This window comes from Crinia signifera, chromosome 4 (genome assembly GCF_055691185.1).
Source record: "Crinia signifera chromosome 4, ASM5569118v1, whole genome shotgun sequence".
NCBI lineage: Eukaryota > Metazoa > Chordata > Amphibia > Anura > Myobatrachidae > Crinia > Crinia signifera.
This window is the reverse complement of record NC_139220.1, coordinates 303,457,811-303,480,483: the sequence shown is the minus strand read 5'-3', so window position 1 is coordinate 303,480,483 and position 22,673 is coordinate 303,457,811. Positions and strand designations below refer to the sequence as shown.

At 42.6% G+C, this 22,673-nt stretch overlaps 2 protein-coding genes across 2 annotated transcripts in view; one reads left to right on the top strand and one right to left on the bottom strand.

Annotated features, from left to right (window-relative positions):
* Positions 1-22,673, top strand: part of LOC146073259 (uncharacterized) — a 385,449-nt gene that overhangs the window by 18,824 nt on the left and 343,952 nt on the right. Inside the window, exon 6 of the mRNA XM_083180446.1 lies at positions 6,469-7,166. Coding sequence (XP_083036572.1) covers positions 6,469-7,166 — 698 coding nt within the window. The remainder of the gene's footprint in view (positions 1-6,468; positions 7,167-22,673) is intronic.
* Positions 14,235-17,211, bottom strand: LOC146072185 (uncharacterized). Its single transcript, XM_083179514.1, has 3 exons — positions 17,134-17,211; positions 15,628-16,261; positions 14,235-14,296 (listed from the first exon to the last, which is right to left on the bottom strand). Exons 1-3 carry the CDS (start codon positions 17,209-17,211, stop codon positions 14,235-14,237), a joined length of 774 nt encoding a protein of 257 aa, XP_083035640.1.

The following is a 22,673-nucleotide window of genomic DNA, read 5'->3' as shown; positions in this document are numbered from 1 at the left end:
GTACTTATACATGATATCATATAACTGATAAAGAACACATAGAGATATATAATGTACATATTACTGATTATATTGTATCACATATGGTATTATACAGTATAATTATGTCATCTAAATGATTCCTGCCCCTACATTACTGACACATACAATTTAGATGAAAAATTATAAAGTCCCTTTAATATATTTATACATAGAATGTGACCTTTCATGAATTTGTATATTGATTTATAAATACTTAACTGCAATATCACACATAGAATAAGGCCATATTATTATATTATATAGTAATAATAACTTATTATATATTGGTCAAATAAAATGTAATCACTAATAACAAGGCAATATTCACAAAAGAATAGTAAAATTGATTGTGTAATTATCAGCATAATCTTATGTATAATATAATTACCTTACTCTGGGGATCCTTCCTCTGTCTCTCTCTTACTTCTCCGTCCTCCCAGCTCTCCAACCAGTAACTGATCCAGCAGCTCCTCCATCAGCTCCCAGTGGTCTGATACAGCCTATTTATAGTCACTCCTCCCCATCTCTCCCCAGCAGTTCCCAGGATGCCCTGCAGGAATTCTTACACTGAGAGGTGACATGTAAATTAGGGTCACATAACATTATTATACAGTCATTCCCCACAGCAGCTCCTCCTGCCCAGCTCCTTGTCTTGTAAATGAGGTGTAAATATTCCTAAAGTGACTTACTACAATGGGAAATGCTAATTACACCCTGGCAGGGTAACACCTTGTATAGTAATTAGATCACATCAGGCTCTGGCATCCTGTTATGTCTCCAAAGGGGCCTTTTGTTTAGGAGTCACCTATTGTCTGGCCATAGTTTCAGCAGAAAGACTTGTTGTACATATAATTAATATAAGGAAAATCATTCTCTTTTTGTTGGGACACTCTTTTAAATTTATCTCCTCTATTCACATAATAGAAGATATTAATTGAAAATAGTATTAGTGGCAATCTACATTAGGACATGTGATAAAGCTAGGCAAGTTCTAGAGTTTGTAACCAGTAATGGATAGGAAGGGGAGTTATTCCCACCTATTGAAGGTTATACTAAAACTAAGCTTTTAAAAATCATATATAAAAATATTGCACATATACACACATATATAACTGTCACATCAATGGTCAAATAATCACATTCAGAGGGATAGTAACAAGTTTGTATATCCCAGTGAGGTGATGTAAAGCACACTGATGTTTAGTACAATGTAATTAATTATACAGATACTATGGGGGGACATTTAGTAGGATGAGAGATTCAGAAATCAAACCAGTTTGATTTTGCAGTGTAAATGATTGCCACTTTAAAAAAAAAACTATTGATTTCTTACCATATCTCTCACTTTCTAAATCTCTCATCCTATTACATTTCACCCCTATGTATCACTTAGGGCAGTATTCAATGAGGCTGATTCGCCATGTTCTATGGCGATTTTGTGCTATTTTCGTTCTGTAAGGCGATTTTTTGACTAAAACGGTGAATCACCCTAATCAATGACCAGATGGCGAATACATTTCAAGGTTATTATCGCCATGCTTCACTGAGTAGCAATCGCTATCTTTTTATGGTGAAGTGGAATGTGAACTTTTAAAATAAAGTGTTTTGTTTTTTACATTTGGTGTCAAAAAATCAGGAATTTTATTCTGAGAAGGGGCATGCTATTTGTATTCATGTGCTTACAGCACATGAATATATATTTAATTAAAAAAAATATATATATTTTTTTAAACAGAGCAGCCAGCAGGGGGCCGGGAGCCGAGCCGCTCATTAGATATTCATATATTCACTGCACCCGATCATTAAATATGCATGATCGGGTGTGTTTATAGTACATCACATACGGGCGGGTGGCAAAAGACAATGCTAAGAACACTTCAGCAATAATAATAGTCTTATTTCATGTTTGAATGTTGCCTTCAGCCCGAGAGTAGTCACGTGACTTGATATCCGAGCACACAATTAGTGGTGTAATTACACAATTATCCCAGTGAATGTGCTTTTAGATGGAAACATCACATTTCTAGTGCAAGACAAGTAACTATGACAATATCGGGATATAATCTCACACTGTATTGTCTGCTGTAGGTATCTTTTTCCCAAGATTACCAATCAGTGACTAGTATAATGTAAGATTATTAATTAAAGAATTTCACATCATTTGTATGGACATTTTGTATGTTACATATCCATAGAGGCAGGTAGCCAGGGAATATATTGTCAGGTAACGCAAGAGATATAATGGTGTCAGTGTCCGTCTTATTAACTGAAAGCAGCTTTTATATAACACAGAGTATTCTGTACTGTTCTTCATGGCAGGTAAGTGTCCAAAAATCTGTGTTTTATTGGTTCAAGGTATAAATTACTGTCTCACCTTAGGAAAATAGTAAAAGACAGTGTAGTTAAAGGAGAATAGTCTCCCCGGTGTGTCTCTCCGGACTGCTGCTGGTCACTATATACGTATATCCAATATGCAGTGTATGGTAACAGGTGTTTTCAGAGGGGTCACCCTCCCTGTTACCAGCCAGTACCAGTGCTAACTGCCACTACAAATGGGGCTTTAGTGGTATGGTGAGTGAGCAGGTCCTAGTTACTGGGACTCTAGGGATATAAATAAGTTGAATATCTGCTGTCCCACTCACCTAGGAGGCACCTTGTGTAGAAATACCCCAGCACAGAATGCTATCCTTCAGTGGTTGTGATGAGAGTATTCAGGGAAAAGAGTTGGGATAAGGAGGAGAGACATAGAACAGCCTTTTACCTTTTCCTAGTGTGCTGCTGCCTTCCACATACAATTGGATTGCATTGGTGGATGGTGAGCGACATTCAAGCTGGTTTTACATTGCCAAAACCTGCTTTCATCCCGTTTTTGTAAACATGTATTAAAACGGTTCAAAAGCCGGTTAAACCCCTTTCATATTGCATGTTGTAAAGGTATATTGCAGTTTCAATACCATTTTTGTACCTTCAGATTCAACCCGTTTCACCCATAGAAAGCCATACAATGTTATTTAAAAGGGTTTTTGTCAGTGGTGGGGCTGTTAAGGTGAAATAAGGTGAGATGTATGTTTCAATATCTGTATGCACGTGCTAAAGCATAATGCCTGTAGAAAGGAGATATGGACAACGTTTTGTTGCTTTTTAATAAGCAATTTCTTCAGGTCATGGCATCCATATATATATATATATATATATATATATATATATATACAGGGGGGGTGGGCGGCACTCACGCGGAATTGCACAAATAAAGCACTACCAGACAGGTAATGAAGTCGACGTTTCGGACGTCACTCCTTTATCAAGACGAGAACAACACATAAATGACAAGTACATACCTATATACCACAAGCAAGTGAGCGACTTCCAATCGGTGCTCTCCAGGAGGTGTGTGTCGGATCCCCACACGCTTCCGGGTTACCCCGTACTTCCGGTATCGGCGCAGTGCGTCATCACGCCCTGCCGTCTCCCCAGTGTGTATCAGGGTTGCCTGGCAACTAGCCTCCGAGTCGCACCGCAATTCTGGAAGAAGGAAAACAGAATCAAATGAATGTTACAGTGAAAAACACCAAAAGGCACAGACGGGTATATCCCAGCAAGGCAAAGTCAATTGGCAGATACAATTTACAAAAAGATATTAAGCGAGAACTGTTCGTTCAGACCTTTAGGTCTCATGGTCTCTAACTTATGTATCCAATACATCTCTAATTGTAGCAGTTTTTTATGACGGTCCCCACCCCTAGGGTCAAGGGGGACATGATCAATAATCACGTAGCGCAGGCTGGCGAGGCTATGTTTTTCAAGAGCAAAGTGCCTCGCAACGGGTTGGTCATTGTCATTTCTATTGATAGCGGCTCTGATCGCAGAGCGATGGAGTGCTATCCTCTCGCGAAAAGTTCTCACAGTTTTTCCCACGTAGCACTTACCGCAGGGACATTTAATCATATATACAACATGTGTACTTAAACAGGTGACCAGGTGTCTAATTTTAAATTTAGTGCCAGAATGGGGGTGGCAGAAAAACCTAGTATTAGACATTCCGCTGCATGTAATGCAGCCCAAGCAGGTATAACATCCTCCTTCTTTAATGCGTGTGTGTGGAGGGATTCTTTTGGCAATGTCCGTCCGTACCACCCAATCACGAATGTTGCGGCCTCTCTTGTAACAAGACATGATGGACGAATTTTTTAACTTCACCAGGTCCCTGTCCTGTTGAATGACCGGCCATAGAGTTCTGGAAGTATCGGAGATGATTTTATCAGCATCATAAAACCCATTTGTTGCACATATACGGTCCAGCCACATGATCTAAATAAAGACGGATCATATAAGTCTAAAAAAACATCTTCTAAATAATGGACAAGTACTATAGTAGTAATTTACCTTTAGAAGATCCAGCGTGAATAAATCTTTCAAATATCCGTACCAATTAAAAACATCTCTCATTGACGAAAAGATTTATGTCTAACCCCTGATGAAGTCCCATAAAGGGACGAAACGCATTGGGTTCTTGGTTTGACCGCTATTCCGAGAAAAGTCTTCCAAGTGTATTACCTTTTATATATTTTTAATAAATGTTTTTTATTTGAATGAAGTCCTGGTGGATATTAATTCTACATTGAGTGGAAAGATATTACAAATTGTATTGATAAATTGTATATGGGCGCTTAATAACACTATTGGGTTGTATATATATATATATATATATATATATATATTTATCTGTTTTTTGTATGTAAAATATAATCAAGGAATGGTGATTCATTAAGATTGTTGCAATAACATATTAGTAACATATATCATGATTAAAGTGTGAGGATACGGGAACTTCTATCACCCAGACACTGCGCACATGAAACAAAAATATCAGTTGATTTTTCACCCCAAACAGATATAGATAACACACAGGAACAAGAGGTAATGGTAGCACAAAAACAATATACAGGTAGTGGCCCAAATAGCCAGTCCTTGTAGAGGATATAGTTCCTCCATTGCTTCTATATTGGCCCATTACTATGTAAATTTTGGCATTTTATTAGGAATTTCTCCCTAGATCACATAGTCATTTATATTCCATTCACAGCTGATGGGCAATCATTGGGATCAGGGCTGCCATCAGAATATGTGCGACCCTGGACTGACATAATAGACACGGCCCCTCCCTTTCTAAAGCTGTGTACACATGGGGGCGATAGGGGCTGAAATCGCTGGAAATTTGGTCGCAGCTGATGGGCAATCATTGGGATCAGGGCTGCCATCAGAATATGTGCGACCCTGGACTGACATAATAGACAGGGCCCCTTCCCTTTCTAAAGCTGTGTACACACGGGGGCGATAGGGGCTGAAATCGCTGGAAATATGGTCGCTGGTGACCATATTGCCAGTGATGGGAGTGTCCCCCGGCGATAAAATGCAGGGTGCGCTCCCGTTTTCAGCCCCACTCTAATCGCTGGTCGCTGTGGCTCCCCCAGCAGAGGTTCACTTTCATCAGCAACCATCTCTGGTCGCTAATGAAAAGGAGACACTACTGAGCAATATATTGCTGAACAATATATCTCCCCGTGTGTACGGGGCTTTAGACAGTCAGCAGCACTGGCCACACTACTCAATCTATACATTGCTTCATGGGAAATGGGAACTTTGTTTATGACAAATTACACTTTATAGACTATAATCCTGGGGCCAATTTCTGTCTGGGCCTGGATAGAAACTTCTCTGAATGGAGAACACTTAGCACCAGGTGTATTTGATATGTAGGAAGGTTATGTTTCCACTCTACCAAGGGAAATCCAATGTAGAATAGCAGATACTCTAAAATATTCCACGTGGTATGAACAACAGAGAGTCTTGGGAAATATTCCCTACAACATAGGACAGGGGGGGTAATTTCAGCCTTCTCATGTGCGGCTCCTCTCACCCCCTGCCCCTTCCTTATCTTCTCATGCATTGGCTTATGATATATTTATGGACAGCAATACTGCTATTATCTCCACAAAGGGATCTTGGAAGAGTTTTCATGTAGTAATTCATGATTTATGACAAACTGCATCATATTTATTTGGTATATTAATGGAATGACATTACTGACTATTATATTGTGCTATTTCTTGACCACTGTATTTGCTATGATATTCCATTTGGATGTTTGCCTATTGCCATGGATATATAACAGTCTCACGTGCATTGAATAATCTATTATTACATGTCGAGCTTTATGCAATACAATTGTATTTGAAATTCAATTTTTTTTTGTTTTTTTATGTTACAGGTTTAATCCAGAAATTCTGCTAAGAACATTACAAGACATTGTTAAAAGGACATTATTCTCGGATCAAACCAACTATAGATAGTGTTTTCCTATACACCTCTAGAGGATTCTCTAAAGACATTCTCATTTTCTGCATGGGAGAAACCTTCCACAGCTAATTTGTATCTTATCTATGACAGGATGAGTCTGACAGGAGAGAGACAACATCTGTGCTCTCAGTGTGACAAACGCTTTACATATAAATCACAGCTTCTCACACATCAGAGGAGTCACACAGGAGAGAGACCACATCTGTGCTCTGAGTGTGACAAACACTTTACATGTAAATCAGCGCTTCTCATACATCAGAGGAGTCACACAGGAGAGAGACCACATCTGTGCTCTGAGTGTGACAAACACTTTACATGTAAATCAGAGCTTCCCAGACATCAGAGGAGTCACACAGGAGAAAGACCATATAATTGCTCTGAGTGTGACAAAGGCTTTGCATACAAATTAGATCTTCTCATCCATCATAGGAGTCACACAGGAGAGAGACCATATCTGTGCTCTGAGTGTCACAAACGCTTTACATGTAAATCACATCTTCTCATCCATCATAGGAGTCACACAGGAGAGAGACCATATCTGTGCTCTGAGTGTGACAAACGCTTTACATGTAAATCAGATCTTCTCACACATCAGAGGAGTCACACAGGAGAGAGACCATATAAATGTGCTGAATGTAGCAAGTGTTTTATCACCAGGCAAGCACTTGGTGTACATCAGAGGAGTCACACAGGAGAGAGACCATATAAATGCTCTGAATGTAGCAAGTGTTTTTCTCAGAAATCACATCTTTCTGAACATCAGAGAACTCACACAGGAGAGAAACCATGTCAATGCTTTGAATGCAGAAAGTGTTTTACAGTAACGAGAAATCTTCTTCATCAGAGGATTCACACAGGATAAAAACACATTAATGTTCTAAATGTAGCAAGTGTTTCACTAAGAAACAATGGACCTTATTCAAGTCTGTACATTCGGACCCCTTCGTTTGCAAAGTGTCTGATGTTGGGTTTTTGGCATAGCATAAGATGACATTTTACAGCAGAGCCGGGCGACTCTGATGTTATGTGTCTGCACATGTGTAGGGTCAGTTCTGAGCATGTGCAGATGCTGGGTGCGTGCACCCATGGCGAACAACCTATTCGATGGTTGCTCCCAACTATCCTTGTGGGCAGAGGGCGGAAAGACAGGGGGCACTGAACCGGTCCATTTTCATATGGGAATACCCAGTGCTTCATTGAGAATGCTGGGTGTGCTCATTCTAACGGGCTGATGATGCGGGTGAGGGGGCAGGTGACTGAAATCACCAGATATCAGCTGCCTGCCCAATTCCTTCAGAATGCACACACATCTACAGTTACTCTGAGCAACCTTAGATGTGCATGTGCCTTCCACATCATTTGATGGTCGGTGACCATGGAATGATGTAGGTGTTTCATAACAGCTTGCGAATGGATGTTTATATTAAACATCCATTTGCAGCCTGTCCGTGGGAACACCGGCTGCAAGTTTGGGCGAGCAGCCCGGCATTCACAGGTGGGGTTTGGTGGACTCACAAGGCTGTGAATTTGCAACCTTTTGAGGCAATTAGAATAAACCCCAAAAACTTGTTATACATCCAATGAGTCACACAGGGGATCAGCCATATACATGCTCTGAGTGCAGCAAGTGTTTTACTAAAGAGATCAACCTTATTACTCACATACATAGTCACTCTGAGGGCCTGAATGTTGCAGGCGTTTCATAAGTAAGTTGTATCACCACATTATGTGTTTCAGGAAGGTAACTTTAATGTTACAGTATGAATATGGCAATAAGTTGATATTAATCCATCTTGCTAAAGACAGGAGAGCTGTGACCAGTAAGCTGGGGGCTGCTTTTCCCTTGGGACAATCTCTCTGTTAGGAAATAGAGCTGCAGTATAACAGACAATGACGATGTGGCTGCCATTACTGTGCCCTGTAATATACAGCTGTTCTGCTCACACTGGTGCTGGGGCTGGTACAGGAAAGAGCTTTAGGTACTTGTTTAGTTTCATGGCAGCTGATATATTGGATGCGATATCTGCCAATGCGATCCGATGTGATTTTTTTATCTGTTCGTAACCCCACTATCCACTACGCATGGAGTTTATCTTATATAGTGTGGTGAGCGCAGCAAGCCACCGAGCCCGAAGCGTGGCGAGCGTATGCGGATTTCTCGTCACACTATCTAATATCAACTCCATACGTTGTGGATAGTGGGATTATGTACAGGTAAAAAATCGGATCACATCGGATCGGTTGATATATCGGCCGATATTGCATCCGATATATCGGCCGCCATGAATCTAAACAAGTACCGAGCTTTATATCCATTACAGAGTTCCAGCAGCTCCTCCCAGTCCCTATTATACCTCCGTATTCTGTCCCTCATACATTCCTATTGCTGTCTTATCTCCCTCTGATTCATATACTATGTATTATATTGTATAATGGTGCAACTAAGACATCAGTCCCCTGTATCCCATATTAATCAATGATTATACAGTTGTTTGTTTGCTGGCACATTGGCCCTTATTCCGATCTAAGCGGTAACGGCCGCATGCGGCCGTTCCGCCGATGTTTTCGCTCTGCGCATGTGCAGAGGGCACTCTGCGCATGTGCAGGCGAAATCGCCGCACAATTTTTTTTACCGCCGCAAAGGGGGTGGATAGGGGCATGAGGGGCTACTTAGCCTCATTTCCCTATGCATACGCCCCGCGTTTCATGGGCGTTCCCATGCAAACGCGGGGCGTACGCATGGTTATGAGGCTGTGACGCATGTGTTGGGGGCGGGCATCTGACATCGCCGGATGTCAGCTGCCCGCCCCCATACATGCTTTCACACGGACAAGTGTCCGTGAGGTCTATGGGTGCAGGAGCTGGTGGAGCGTGCGGCCCTGCCTTCGATGGTCGGCGACCATCGAATGCAGGGGGCTGCTCCAAGATGGTGGAGGCGTATCCCCCGCCATTTTCATGCGGACCGCCACATGTCCGCGTACGGACGGCCGTGGCGATCCGTATGGAAGGCGGGGATTCGCATGGGATCCGTATGGAAGGCGGGGAGCCGCATATGCGGCTCCGGCCGCACCAAGCAGAATAAGGGCCTAGGTGATTAAAGCTGATATCTGGTTGCTATGGGCAACAGCACATATTTTGTTTTTACACCATGTTATGAATAAAATCCCATTGATAACACATTGTTTACCATGTTTATGATCAAGAACTTAATTAAAATGACAGTAATTATAATCAAACAATATCAGTAACTACTATTTATGTTACTGACAGTTATCACCATAATACTTGTTGTTGAATAAATACTGATCCTTATAAATGATATGATTCTGTTTTTGGCTGCTGATCTAATATATTTTATAAGTATTAAATCCTTTTGTACATTGTTCTACATATTAGACGATGGGACCAGGGGAGATACAGATGGAGCCTCCATCATCTAGCCTGCCTATGGCGTTTGTCCTGCCATAGGTTGCACAGCATGGTATATGGCATTATATACCAGCAAGACCAGTACTATATAAAATAGGAGACTCTTGGCTTTCAGGGCAGACTAACTTCTATTTTATGGTTAGAGTGAATAGGCACTCCTGCGCATACCTTTACCACACAATAATACAAATGAAAACTTCAGACTGTCTGTGTATATAATAAAGATAGTGCTTTTATTATGAAATAAAAACAGGTAAAAAAAGACGTATGTAAATTGCATAGGTAGGTCAGAAAATGTTAAAACAATGGGGGAAGGTGGTGATCTAATACCGGTATACATTCTATAATACAATGACAAACAGACATATAACATAAATAAAGTCCAGAGTATGGATAGGCAAAAAGTCTTTGAGCCAAAAGTTCTGAGGCCTTGAGTGAGCAAAAGGTAGGCTGGGGTTGGTGGAAGTGTTCCACACTATTGCCCGCAATCTGTGGTCCTTAACAGGTATGGATGGAAATTACCGTGTGTATCTCTTTAAGAGATAGAGTGGTGTCTGCCGGCAGACTCGTCCTAATCCCGCGGCTGCAGTGAAGTAAGGCAGCGGTCAGGGAGGTCTCTGGAGATCAACGCGTTTCACCCGTCAAGCGGGCTTTGTCAGGATGTGCAGAGTGACTGGTAACCATCTCTGTCTCTATTTAAGCTGGGCTGGTGTGACGCGGTTGCCGCTTGCGTCATTTCCGCCCAGATACAGCTTCCGCCCTCACTCCTGTAGTGAGCTCCGTGTTAAGGTATATCCGCCCTTGTAGGATTTGGCTTCAGGTATTGACTTCCGCCCTCTTTAGGCATAACGTGTGCTACCTGTACAGTCTTTGTGGTGGGATAGCAAACAACATATAACTACTAACATATACACGAGTGACAGATGGTATTAGAGTGCTAATAAGGCAAGGTATCGGCGTTTTGCAGACAAACTAGTAGTTTGCTGGGGACGCAGTGTCCAGTGCCATCTTGTGGGTAAAAAATATATATACATGTATGTGCATATACACAGTCTGATCTGAAGCGTCCTGGAGAGTTTTATCAAATAATGAATTGGCTGTGAGTAAATAATTATTTGTAGGGTAATAGGAGAATTTTAGAGGAAAAAGGAAATATATAATATAATATAATAAATATGTTAAAAGTTCATACAGGTGGATAGTATATATGGGGGGGATGAAGAGTATGTCAAAACATTTTATTAGTGCAACAAAAAGGGGAACATCTCATTGACATTGAGCTCTATGTATGTCATAGGTAATATAGAGGGGTCTAGTGTTGTATGGGGATAACACTAGGGTATCTCAAAAAGATTATGATAAAAATGAGAATATAGTACTGGCTGCATATGATGCGAGGTCCATCAGGTATGTGGGGTGAGTGATGGTGTGATAAGGTAGGCTTTGTCAATCTTTGAGGAATGCGGCGATCTCGAAGTCGATGTTTAACCCGTTCTGTGCGAGGGTACCCATTTCGTAGATCATCTTTGTTTCTTCTTTGGACAACATTGTCTCATAGTTTCCTCCTCTCCATGAGGTCTGTATTTTTTTCAGACCTATAAATGTCAGGTCTTTGGGGTTGGCATTATGTTTTTCTGTAAAGTGTGCCGGTATACTATGGTTCTCTTTTTTATTACTGATGTTGCACAGATGTTCTTGGATCCTAGTATGGAGTTTTCTCTTAGTTTTTCCGACATACTGGAGTCCGCACGGGCATTGGAGAAGGTACAGGACGCCACTGGTGTTACAGCTTATCCTCTCTTTGATGGTATGTATGAAATCATTAGTGGAAGAGGGGACTTCTTTGATCAGATTAGTGCTGGTGTATCTGGTTTTTCTGCATGCTGTACACATGCAGCATCTTGAGAAGCTGGATCCTTGTTTGGTGGTTTTCTCTTGTGTCTTAATGTGGCTTTTCACCAGGGTGGTCTTGAGTGTAGGGGCTCTTCTGTATATCACCCGAGGTCTGTGGGATATGATGTCCTTCACATTATGGTGTAGTAAAAATTTCAAAAGTTGTAAAATAAACTGTTTACCTATTATTTACCTGTTACCTAAAGTATTTAACGGCTACCACACCTTGCTTGTGGTTGCTTTAGGTGTATAACGCATCTACATCCAGTGAGAACAAAAACTGGTTGTCCTCAAGACTGATGTCATGAAGTCTACATAGGACATCTGCCATATCTTGCACATATGAGGGTAGGTTGAGTATAAAATGTCTCAAATGAAGGTCAAGAAATGTGCACGCTTTTTCTGTCAATCCTGCCTTTTCTGATAAGATAGGCCTTCCAGGTGGATTGTCCATTTTTTATGTATTTTTGTTAACATATAATAGGTTGGCATTTTGGGAGTGTTACTTTGTATGTACTCATGTTCTTTTTGTGTGATTGTTCCTTCTGATTTAGCTTTATTAAAAAAATTATGATATTGATTTTTTTAGTTCTCCATTGGATTGAAAAGGGTAGAATTGTAAAAAAAAATGTCATTTAATTGGTGATATGCTTCCTTTAAAATTTTTCTTCTGAACAAATGACCGTATTACCTCCCTTATCACTTGATTTCACAACTACATCATGCCAACCTTGTATCTCCTTGATGACAGTGCTTGAAAAATAGAGGGTCTAAGGAGCAGTAAAATGTGCTGATAATACAGCTACTGTAATATGTACTGGGTATACCCGATGTCTGGAGAAATTCCTTTCACCAGTTATGCCCTAAAAAGCCCAGAAGGACTGAGCTGAACACATACGCCAGACAGCAAATATGGCCAGTGCTACCCCAAATCCTAGCAATGCAGCAAGGAAATCGAGCTCCCCTGGCCACCACCAGGCAGGAAGAGGGTATATCATCTCCACCAATGCATAATGTGGGAGGTGTGGATTTCCAAGCAATTGTACAAGCAATTAAACAAACCTTAGAACCCATATTGCAGACCCAGGCTGAGGTTATGAAACAGGCCGTAGAGGAAATAAAAGGCCAGAGAAAACAGATCTCTGACCGGGTCCAAGAGAAAGAACAAAAAGTCAGAGAACTGTTCCAAAGAAGTTCTAAAAAAACTAAACTTCAGAAATGCAGAAAGCACAACAACAGATTTGGTTAAAATTGGACAAGATAGAAAATGGAATCCAAACTGGTCATAGAATTACTATAGGTTGACAGTCATATGGTCGACCACTAATGGTCAACAGGCTCTAAAGGTCGACAGTTAAAAGGTTGACAGGGTTTAACGGTCAACAGTCAAAAGGTCGACAGGGTCTAAAGGTTGACAGACAATAGAATCAGAATCTCTTTATTGGCCATGTATACTCTCGTATACTAGGAACTTTTCATGGATACAGTGCAGCTTCAAGCATGAGGGATGACAGGACATACATACATTGCATCAGTTGCGCATACAAAAGACAATTCACATGTTAGAATTTGCAAGGTTAGACAGAGCAGTTAGGTGTTAGATCAGCAGTATCTTAGAGTACATTGTTCAATAGCTGAATAGCTATCGGGAAGAAGCTTTTTGCGGTTCTTGATGACTTGCCAGGGATGGACCTGAAGCGTCTACCTGATGGGAGAATATCAAACAAGTTATGGCCAGGGTGGAGTTTGTCCGCCACGATCTTCCCAGCTCGCTTCTTGACCCTACTTAAGTATTGTTCCCTGACATGGGGAGGTCCATCCCAATAATCCTCTCTGCTGTCCTCACCACTCTTTGCAGTCTTTGTTTGTCAGATTCATTGGCCCCTCCATACCAGATTGTAATAGAGGAACATAGAATGGACTCGACGAAAGCTGTATAGGTCGACATTGTCAATAGGTCAATATGGTTAAAAGGTCGACATGGAAACAGTCGACATGTATTTTTTACAAAGTTTTGAGCCGACATGTGCTGATAGGCAGTATTTCATGCCTTACCATCCACTAGGGCGTTGAGGGAGAATAAAAGTGTGCCAAGTGCAGCGAGACACTGAGCCCGAAGCAAGGTGAGTGCAGCGAGCCATGTGAGGGAACGCGGTACACTTAGACAGTGTCCATGTCAACCTATGTTGACATAGACAACAACAAAAAGAAAGAAAAACTCATGTCAAACTTTTTCCATCTCGACCCTTTGACCATGTCAACCTTTTTTATGTTGACCTTTTAACTCTGTCGACCTTTTCCCTGCTGACCTTTGGACCCTGTCAACCTTTTGACTGTCGATCTTTAGACCCTGTCGACCTTTTCAATATCGACCTTTAGACCCTGTCCACCTTTTGACCTTGACGACCTTGTGACTGTCGATCATAAGTAGACCTAGACACTGTAGATGTTTTATACCATAACCATAGATAACTGGTCCAGAAGAAATAACCTAAGGCTAACAGGTCTACCTGAGTCTCTAGAGGGTCCCTCACTTAACCATTTTCTTCATAACACACTGTCAGATCTGCTAAATATTCAGACAAGTGGCTCCCACCTAATAATTGAGAGGGCAAGAAATGGAGAGGAAGCAAAGTTTGTCTCAGTAGTGGTGCACCTTAGGTAAATTACAAGACTAAAAATATACCTTTTATTGGGTCAAATGTTTAAAAAAGGGCTGAGAAATATGACAATACTACATAAAACATGAAAAAAGGACTAGTGAGGATAAGTGCAATTTAAAAACTTGGGCTAATGCGGCGTCCCTAAGCACTTTTATTCTTTATTGAACTTTTATTATTACAGAGTCTCTTCCCTACGTGTTGGCTGTATTGCCTATATCACACTCGGGGGACGTTATATTCATATACCAAACAGTGGCTGCCTGTCAGTGTCTTGCTTGAGTGTATACACAGTATCAAATTGGCTCACATCCAGAAGAAAGCTGTGTCAATTTAAATTTTCAATTATATAAGTAGCGAGTGAACTAGTTGTCACAGAGTTACTGGGGTGTGTTTATAACAATCTCTATTATGCGGCAATACTAGTGGTATTCACTGTGTAGTGTATCGATCCTATTACTGGACCAGCACAGTGGTGAGGTTGGATTCAGGGCAGCAGGCGGAAATCGCCAGGTGTGTGCTGCTCAGCAGATCTTTATATATAAAACGCTCGCTTATTTACACATATAACATCCCAGTGTATAAGAAATCATATGTTCCACCCTATGCCCACCATCGGCGGGTGGTTGCAGTGGTATATAGGATCAGGCGATTGGGTCCCATCTCTATCAGATCGTGGGGTCTTTTCACTCACTAACACTATCTCTCTTCTATTTTAATTACATTTCATTTTTTTTTACTTTATCTCTCTCTATATATAGCTTTGGCTTCCTATCACTAATATTTATTAACACTATAGTATCTTACTGGCGTGCTGCACTGGGCTTCCTAGATTATGACCCCCAATATACAGAGAAGCCTTGATGTGGCTTGGGGGCATATCATACACCTGCGCAGGTATATATGTAACCAATATCTCTGAATTTTATTATCATGTAGTGTTCAAGATTGGTTACTAATACTACTCTGTGTGCTGGAGGAAAAAATGTCTTGTCTTACTTCCAAGTTCTGGTTTGGTGATAAAACACTTGTTACAATCTGAACATATGAATGTTTTCTCTCCTGCGTGACTCATCTGATGTCTGAGAAGATTAGATTTACATGTAAAGCTTTTTTCACACTCAGCACATATGTGGTCTCTCTCCTGTGTGACTCATCTGGTGTCGAACAAGTTCTGGTTTGGTGATAAAACACTTGTTACAATCAGAACATGTAAATGGTTTCTCTCCTGTGTGAATCCTCTGATGTCTGAGAAGATTAGATTTACATGTAAAGCATTTTTCACACTCAGAGCACATATGTGGTCTTGCTCCTGTGTGACTCATCTGATGTATAACAAGATATGACATCTGGGAAAAACACTTGCTACATTCAGAGCATGTAAATGGTTTCTCTCCTGTGTGAATCCTCTGATGTCGAACAAGATCTTGACTGGAGGTAAAACATTTGCTACATTCAGAGCATGTAAATGGTTTCTCTCCTGTGTGAGTCCCGTGATGTCGAACAAGATCTCGCTTGGAAGTAAAACATTTGCTACATTCAGAGCATGTAAATGGTTTCTCCCCTGTGTGAGTCCTCTGATGTGTGACAAGATGTGACTTCTGAGAAAAACATTTGCTACACTCAGAACATGTAAATGGTTGCACTCCTGTATGACTCATCTGATGGATGTGAAGATCTGATTTATATGTAAAGCATTTGTCACACTCAGAGCACAGATGTGGTCTCTCTCCTATGTGCCTCCTCTGATGTCTGTGAAGATCTGATTTACATGTAAAGCATTTGTCACACTCAGAGCACAGATATGGTCTCTCTCCTGTGTGATTCCTCTGATGTCTGAGAAGCTGTGATTTAGATGTAAAGCATTTGTCACACTCCCGAGCACAGATGTGGTCTCTCTTCTGTCAGACTCATCATATATTATAGGAGATACAAATAGGCAGAATATGAGAGTAACTTTAGTGAATCTTCCAGCGGTGTAAGAAGAAATTACGTCTGTGGTTGGATTTATTAGAGATTGTCCATTCAACAATGTATTCTAATATCCTGTATTTTAATTGTCCTGTAACAAGAAAAAGTCAACTTATTAATTATAAAGATTACTAGGGTAGATTTAATACTTTTTTTAAATTAAACTCCATTGTAATGGTACATTATTCTATACATGCAAGAGTGTTATATATGCAGGGCAATAGGCAAATATCTGAATGGTATATCATAGCAAATACAGTGGTCAAGTAATAGTGCAATATAATAGTCAAAAAAACAAAAGGAGAAAAGATTACTCTTTTTGGGGCACTCTTTAAATAATTTTCATAATTTGCTAGTATATGTATTAAGACATTTTAATTGACAGTCTCATTAAGTCTGGGTGCACTGGGTAGGGAAAGGGGAAGAGGCGGACCACGGCGCACGTTGCGTAGCGCGGGATGACGCGCTCCCACCTCCCTCCCCCTCCGGCGTGTATGGAAGCCCGATGATGGAGCCAGGCTGCCGATACCTGCTGCGGGCTACGTCTCTCCCGCATGCCTCCTACGCTGACCTGATTTGCGGTCCGTGTTCTGGGGGAGAGTAACGCGCCGCTTTGAGGATCCCGGCTAATGGAGTGAGCTGCACGTGGATACATCCTCAGCACGCGTCTGCTGGAAGTACGGGACATTTGGCGTCCACGTGAGTGGCATCTCTCCAGTGCAGTCGGTGTATGTGAGGTCACCCTAGCCCGGACCCTGTCTGCCTGAATAGCCCATGTTTTGCCCCCTTGTGGGAGAATTACTGCGTGATCTACAGCCTGGCTTGATGGTTTGTCGGTCTGAAGAGTGTGGCTGACCTGCCTGAAGATTTTGGCCGCCATTTGTTGTCTGCTGTAACCGTGAGTGCCCTGATTCAGTGCGTGATAAGTGGATGTAAGATGCACAGACCCACTATGCCCTTATGAGTCGGTGACTATAAATATAACTGGCATCTCTGGGGAAGCAGGGCGTGATAAAAAAAAACGGGCCAGAGCTCAATAATCCTGGACTGTGATACCGGCTCTTTGCCCATTGTTTTTTTTCTGTGGGGCTAACAGTGTGTGCGGTTTTAAAGGCTGCACTTATAGTAACAAGGAAATAGGTGGCTCCATTTTGTTCAATGAGTATGGGTAAGACAGGTCAAACTGCGGCCGCTGCCAGGCTGGAGAGGTATGCCAGAACCCAGGTTCAAACCCAGCCGGGGGGTAGTTCCCGTACATCAACCCCCACATCTTCCCCCAACAAGGGAGATGGGGCCCAGGTTATGCCGGACATTACCTTGCAACAGGTTATTGAAGCTATACATAAATGTGAGACCCGCCTTGCGGAACAACTGGGCAAGGTACAGTCGGACATTATGTTAATTCGACAAGACGCTGAAAAAATGAGAGAACGAATGACAGAGGCCGAGGCCCGTATTTCATCCCTAGAGGATATGACCACCCCTCTAAACTCACAAATTAAAAGTATCTCCTCACAAGTGGGGGAGTTGAAGTTAAAGCTTACGGACATGGAAGGGCGGTTGCGAAGGAGCAATGTCCGATTCCTAGGTTTTGACGAGAGAGTGGAGGGTAAAGAGCCGGAAAAGTTTTTAGAGGATTGGCTGGTCCAAACGTTTGGAAGACAGGTTTTTTCCCCCCAGTTTGCGATTGAGCGGGCCCACCGTATTCCAGGGAGACCCCCTGTGCCAGGGGCATTACCACGTATAATTATTGCTAAGTTCTTGCACTTCAAGGACAGAGATACTCTTCTGCGGTTGGCTAGGGACAAGGGGGACTTGGGACATAATGGGAAGAAGATTTCCACTTTCCCCGATTTTCCCTTGGAGGTCCAGAGGGACAGAATGAGGTTCAAGCTGGTTAAAGCCCGCCTACGAGATTTGAACATTCAGTTTAATATGTTATACCCCTCCAAGCTGAGAGTGGTGGTTGAGGGTGTGTCTAACATTTTTTTCTCCCCAGGTGATGTTGCGGAATGGTTAGACCGCTTATATCCTGGAAAGCGTCAAGTCTTGGTTAGCTAAATTGGTGGTGGGTCCCCTATGTGGAGACCTGGGGGGCTACGTTTTGTTATCGGCTTCGCTGGTGGCCTGAAAATAAATTAGGCCGGGGGAAGGGGGGAGCTGGGAGGGGTCTTTTTGTGGTCGGTAGACTAAGCCTCAAAAAAGGGGGGGGGGGTACGTGTTGAACTGGGGTAGGTATGCCCTCGTATGGGCTTACAGGGAGGGGGGAGGAGGGCGGGGGTTGTGTATTTGTATGTTTTAAGTGTGTTGGGAAACCTACGTGGTCCGGTCACCTCCAAGAATGTTTAGATTCGATGTTGGGATCATTACTATTGTTACTGGCTGGGGTGGGAAATAATTTTCTTGAACCTTTATGGGAGTACGGTTTTTGTCGTGGAATGTCAGGGGCCTGAATGACAGGGTCAAGAGGGCGACAGTTTTGGGTCAATGTAAGAAGTATGAGGCAGAGATAATATGCCTCCAAGAGACCCACTTATGTGCTGGAAAGTCTTCTGCCCTGAAACGGCCCTGGATCGGTTCAGTCATTCATGCCCCATTTACTAATATGTCTAGGGGGGTTGCTATATTAATTAAGAAGTCCTTAGCATTCTCTCTCGGTAGCCATCAAATTGATCCGGGGGGGCGGTATATTTTTATGGAGGGCCGTATTGATCAAATTCAGTTGTGTATATTGGCGGTCTACATTCCTCCCCCTTTTTCTTATGACATTATCAAGAAGGCAGTGGAATTTGCGGCTTGCTTCCCTCGTGCCTCGGTTGTATGCCTTGGCGACTTCAATAAAGTCCTAGATTCTAGATTAGATAGATGGAGGCCTGGTGTGCAGCCGACGCATGAGGGCAGCAAGTTTAGGGATTTTATCCAAGAGGTGGGATGGTGGGACCCGTGGAGGCTAAAATATCCTGAACGTAAACAATTCTCATGTTATTCTGACTCACATGGGGTATTCTCACGGTTGGATTTAGTGTTTTTGTCCAAAGACCTGTTGAACAAAGTTCAGATGGTCGAATACAAGTCACGTGGTATTTCGGACCATTCCCCGATTACGTTAGTCCTGGAGCTGGCTAAGCAGGCTGGATACAGGAGTTGGAAATTGCAGCCTTTTTGGCTTACACAAATGGGCGAGGGTGAGGACGTGGAGCAGTTAATGGAAGAGTTCTTCCAGCTGAATTCAGGTACGGCTTGTGGTTCCATTGTATGGGACTCCTTCAAAGCCTATGTGAGGGGGGTGCTTATTAAGAAGATTGCCTATGAAAAAAAGAAATATCGGGGGGAGTCGGATAGATTGGAGGGCAGGGCAGGGGAACTTGAAAACAACTATGTGTTTAGCGGACAGGAGGCGGATAGGATGGTATGGCAGGAGGCTCTTAATGAATGGCGTGATTACGTCCAAGATGCCGCATGTCGGAGAGTCAAAATCGGGGATCATAGGCGCTACGTAGAGTCGGATCGGGGTGGGAAATGGCTAGCGTTGATGGCCAAGAACGAACGTCCCTCCAATCTCATTTCTGAGATTAAGGAGGACAACGGTATTATTGTGACGGATACTCCCACTATTGTGTCTAGCTTTGTGTCATATTATAAAAAACTGTATACGTCCCAGTCCGTGAACAGTAGCGAGACTGTGGCTGACTATCTGGGGTCATTGGAACTCCCGAAATTGGACGGGGCCTCCAAGGAAATATTGGATTCTCCTATTACATTAGAGGAGGTCACGTCGGTAATCCTGGCTCTCCCCCGGAATAAGGCCCCGGGCTTAGATGGGTTACCAGGGGAATTCTATATAAAATACTCTAAGGTGCTAGCAACACCATTGTGGCAACTGCTGGGTGATGTTCAGGTTCAAGGTAGGCTTCCGCCCTCTATGGAAGAAGCGTATATAACTATGATTCCAAAGGCCGGGAAAGATCCCTCCCGGATTGAATCCTACCGACCGATATCTATCATGTCCACGGACGCAAAAATTTTCGCAAAAATATTAGCCAATCGCCTGGGGAGGGTGCTGGATGAAATTGTACATCCAGATCAAACTGGGTTCCGACCCGGAAAATCGACTGCGACTAACCTCAGGAGGGTTCTATCATATATCCAAATTATTAAGTTGGGTAAAAAATCTGCTGCAGTGGCGTCATTCGATGCTAGCAGAGCGTTCGATGTAATTGAATGGGAGTACCTATGGCCGGTTTTAAGAGCTTATGGCATAGGGGAGGGGTTTATTGGTTGGATTAAACTGTTATACCGGCAGCCACTAGCCCGAATTTCGATCAATGGGTTTACTTCCCCGTCGTTCTCACTGGCTAGGGGCACTAGGCAGGGGTGTCCACTGTCCCCGCTGTTGTTCGCGGTGGCAGTGGAGCCCCTGGCTCATATACTCAGGAAAAAGCTGGGTTGCCATAATAAAGTTGGGAGTAAACTAGTATCCCTTTACGCCGACGACCTCCTTATTGGTTCGGACGATCCGGATGTTGATTTACCAGTAATTATTGATCTCCTGGAGGAATTTGGGGGTATTTCAGGCATAAAAATGAACTGGGACAAGTCCCATGTAATGTACTTGGGTCCTGTGATTCCCGGTATCCAGCCTGCTTGTCCGATAAAGTCCTCCAATAGATTTAAATACCTGGGTGTTATGATTTCTGATAACCCACGGGATTACATTGCGGACAATATGAGGCCGTTAGTAAGGGAGATTAAAGCTAAGTGTCGTAGATGGGTAGGACTACCTCTGTCGCAACTTGGGAGGGTGAACCTGGTGAAAATGTGTATTCAACCGAAATTGCTGTACCTGCTTCTCCAATCCCCGTGCTATATAAATATAAAATTCTTCCATGAGTTAAACAGTGTTCTCTCGTCGTTTATTTGGAAAAATAAAAGCCCAAGGATTAGGTTATCTATTTTAAGTCGTGATAGAAGTGAAGGCGGTCTTGCCCTCCCCGATTTTAGACTTTATTATTACTCATCCCAGCTGTGCCACCTTTGTCCATGGTTGCAGGGAGGGGAGGGGGTAGAGGAATTTAGTATCCTGGCGGCGGGAGGGCAAGGTGGGTTGTCCCCGTTGCAAATACTTCTGGCGGGAAAAATAAGGGGTAATCTATCCCCCTTGTTGGATCAAGCCATACGTATATGGCGACAAGTACAGAGGTGGACTAATTTTGTGGATACAGACCCTCAAACCTCGATTCTTTCACTGACAGAGATAAAAAAAATGAAAGATCAAATCGGGGGGGTGTGGGAGGATCGAGGTTTGTTGGCAGTAGGATCATGGGTACAGGGGGGGAATATTCGATCTTTTGAGGAGTTACAAAGGGGGCATGACCTCCACAGTAAATTTCGCTTTAACTACCTTCAGGTTAGGAGTGCTTTAGGATGCATGCTAAGGAATGGATCTTTGAATATAAGTGAAGCACCCTGTAAGGTATTTGTTAAAAAATTGGGCCCCAGGAAGCACCTCTCAAAACTTTACAAATATCTTTATTCCTATGAACAAGAAAGTGGATTGGACAAGCTGAGGACCCAGTGGGCCAGGGTTATCCCCCAGATCTTGTTAATAGACTGGAGGGAGGTTATATCAGCTCCAAGTAAATCTTCAATGGCCCTCTCGGTCCAGCAGGTCCAATTCAATGTTCTTCATCGAATTTATTTTACCCCAGAGCGCCTGAGGCATATGAGGAACTCCGCCAATGTCGGATGTCCGAGATGCGGAGCTGAGCCTGGTACATACTGGCATTTAATGTGGGAGTGTGCGGATGTCCAGGCGTTCTGGTTGGCCATTTGTGACGTTATGTCGGAACTGGATGTTTCCAGTTCCCTTTTTAGTCCGATATGTCTGGTAATGGGGGTGGTGGATACCCGACTAAGCGGGCAATGGACCCAACTGATTAGGATCTTAACATCTTGTGCTAAGGTAATTATTGCAAGGAAGTGGATGGCCAAGGAAGGGCCCTCGGCGGCGGAGTGGATCAACTTAGTCAATGTTAACTGCTCTCATGAAAAATACGTATACGCTACACGAGGGTGTTTCGCTAAATTTTATAGGATATGGGGTCGGTGGACGACCTCTAAATTTTATATTTCAGTATAAATACACTTTGTATCACTTGTGTTATTCATTTATCTGTGTTTTTATATTTTATTCTTTGGTATGAGTGATGGCTAACATGTGTAGCCCCTGATCACGTATGCACTTTATTTACGATAAAAATTGGGAAGCGGAGGTATTCGCAATAAGTATAGGACACCTTAATGATAAAATAAGTTGAAATGATAAGAGTTAAATTAAGAGGG

Bases quoted from the DNA above. Each gene is read 5' to 3' on its own strand.
- LOC146072185 (XM_083179514.1), bottom strand. From the start codon at position 17,211: ATGGCGGCCAAAATCTTCAGGCAGGTCAGCCACACTCTTCAGACCGAC. The intron at 16,262-17,133 runs GTAATTCTCCCA...TGAGTCTGACAG, and splicing joins GCCAGGCTGTAGATCACGCA to AAGAGAGACCACATCTGTGC. The intron at 14,297-15,627 runs GTAAATCTAATC...CTCAATTATTAG, and splicing joins GTGTGAAAAATGCTTTACAT to GTGGGAGCCACTTGTCTGAA.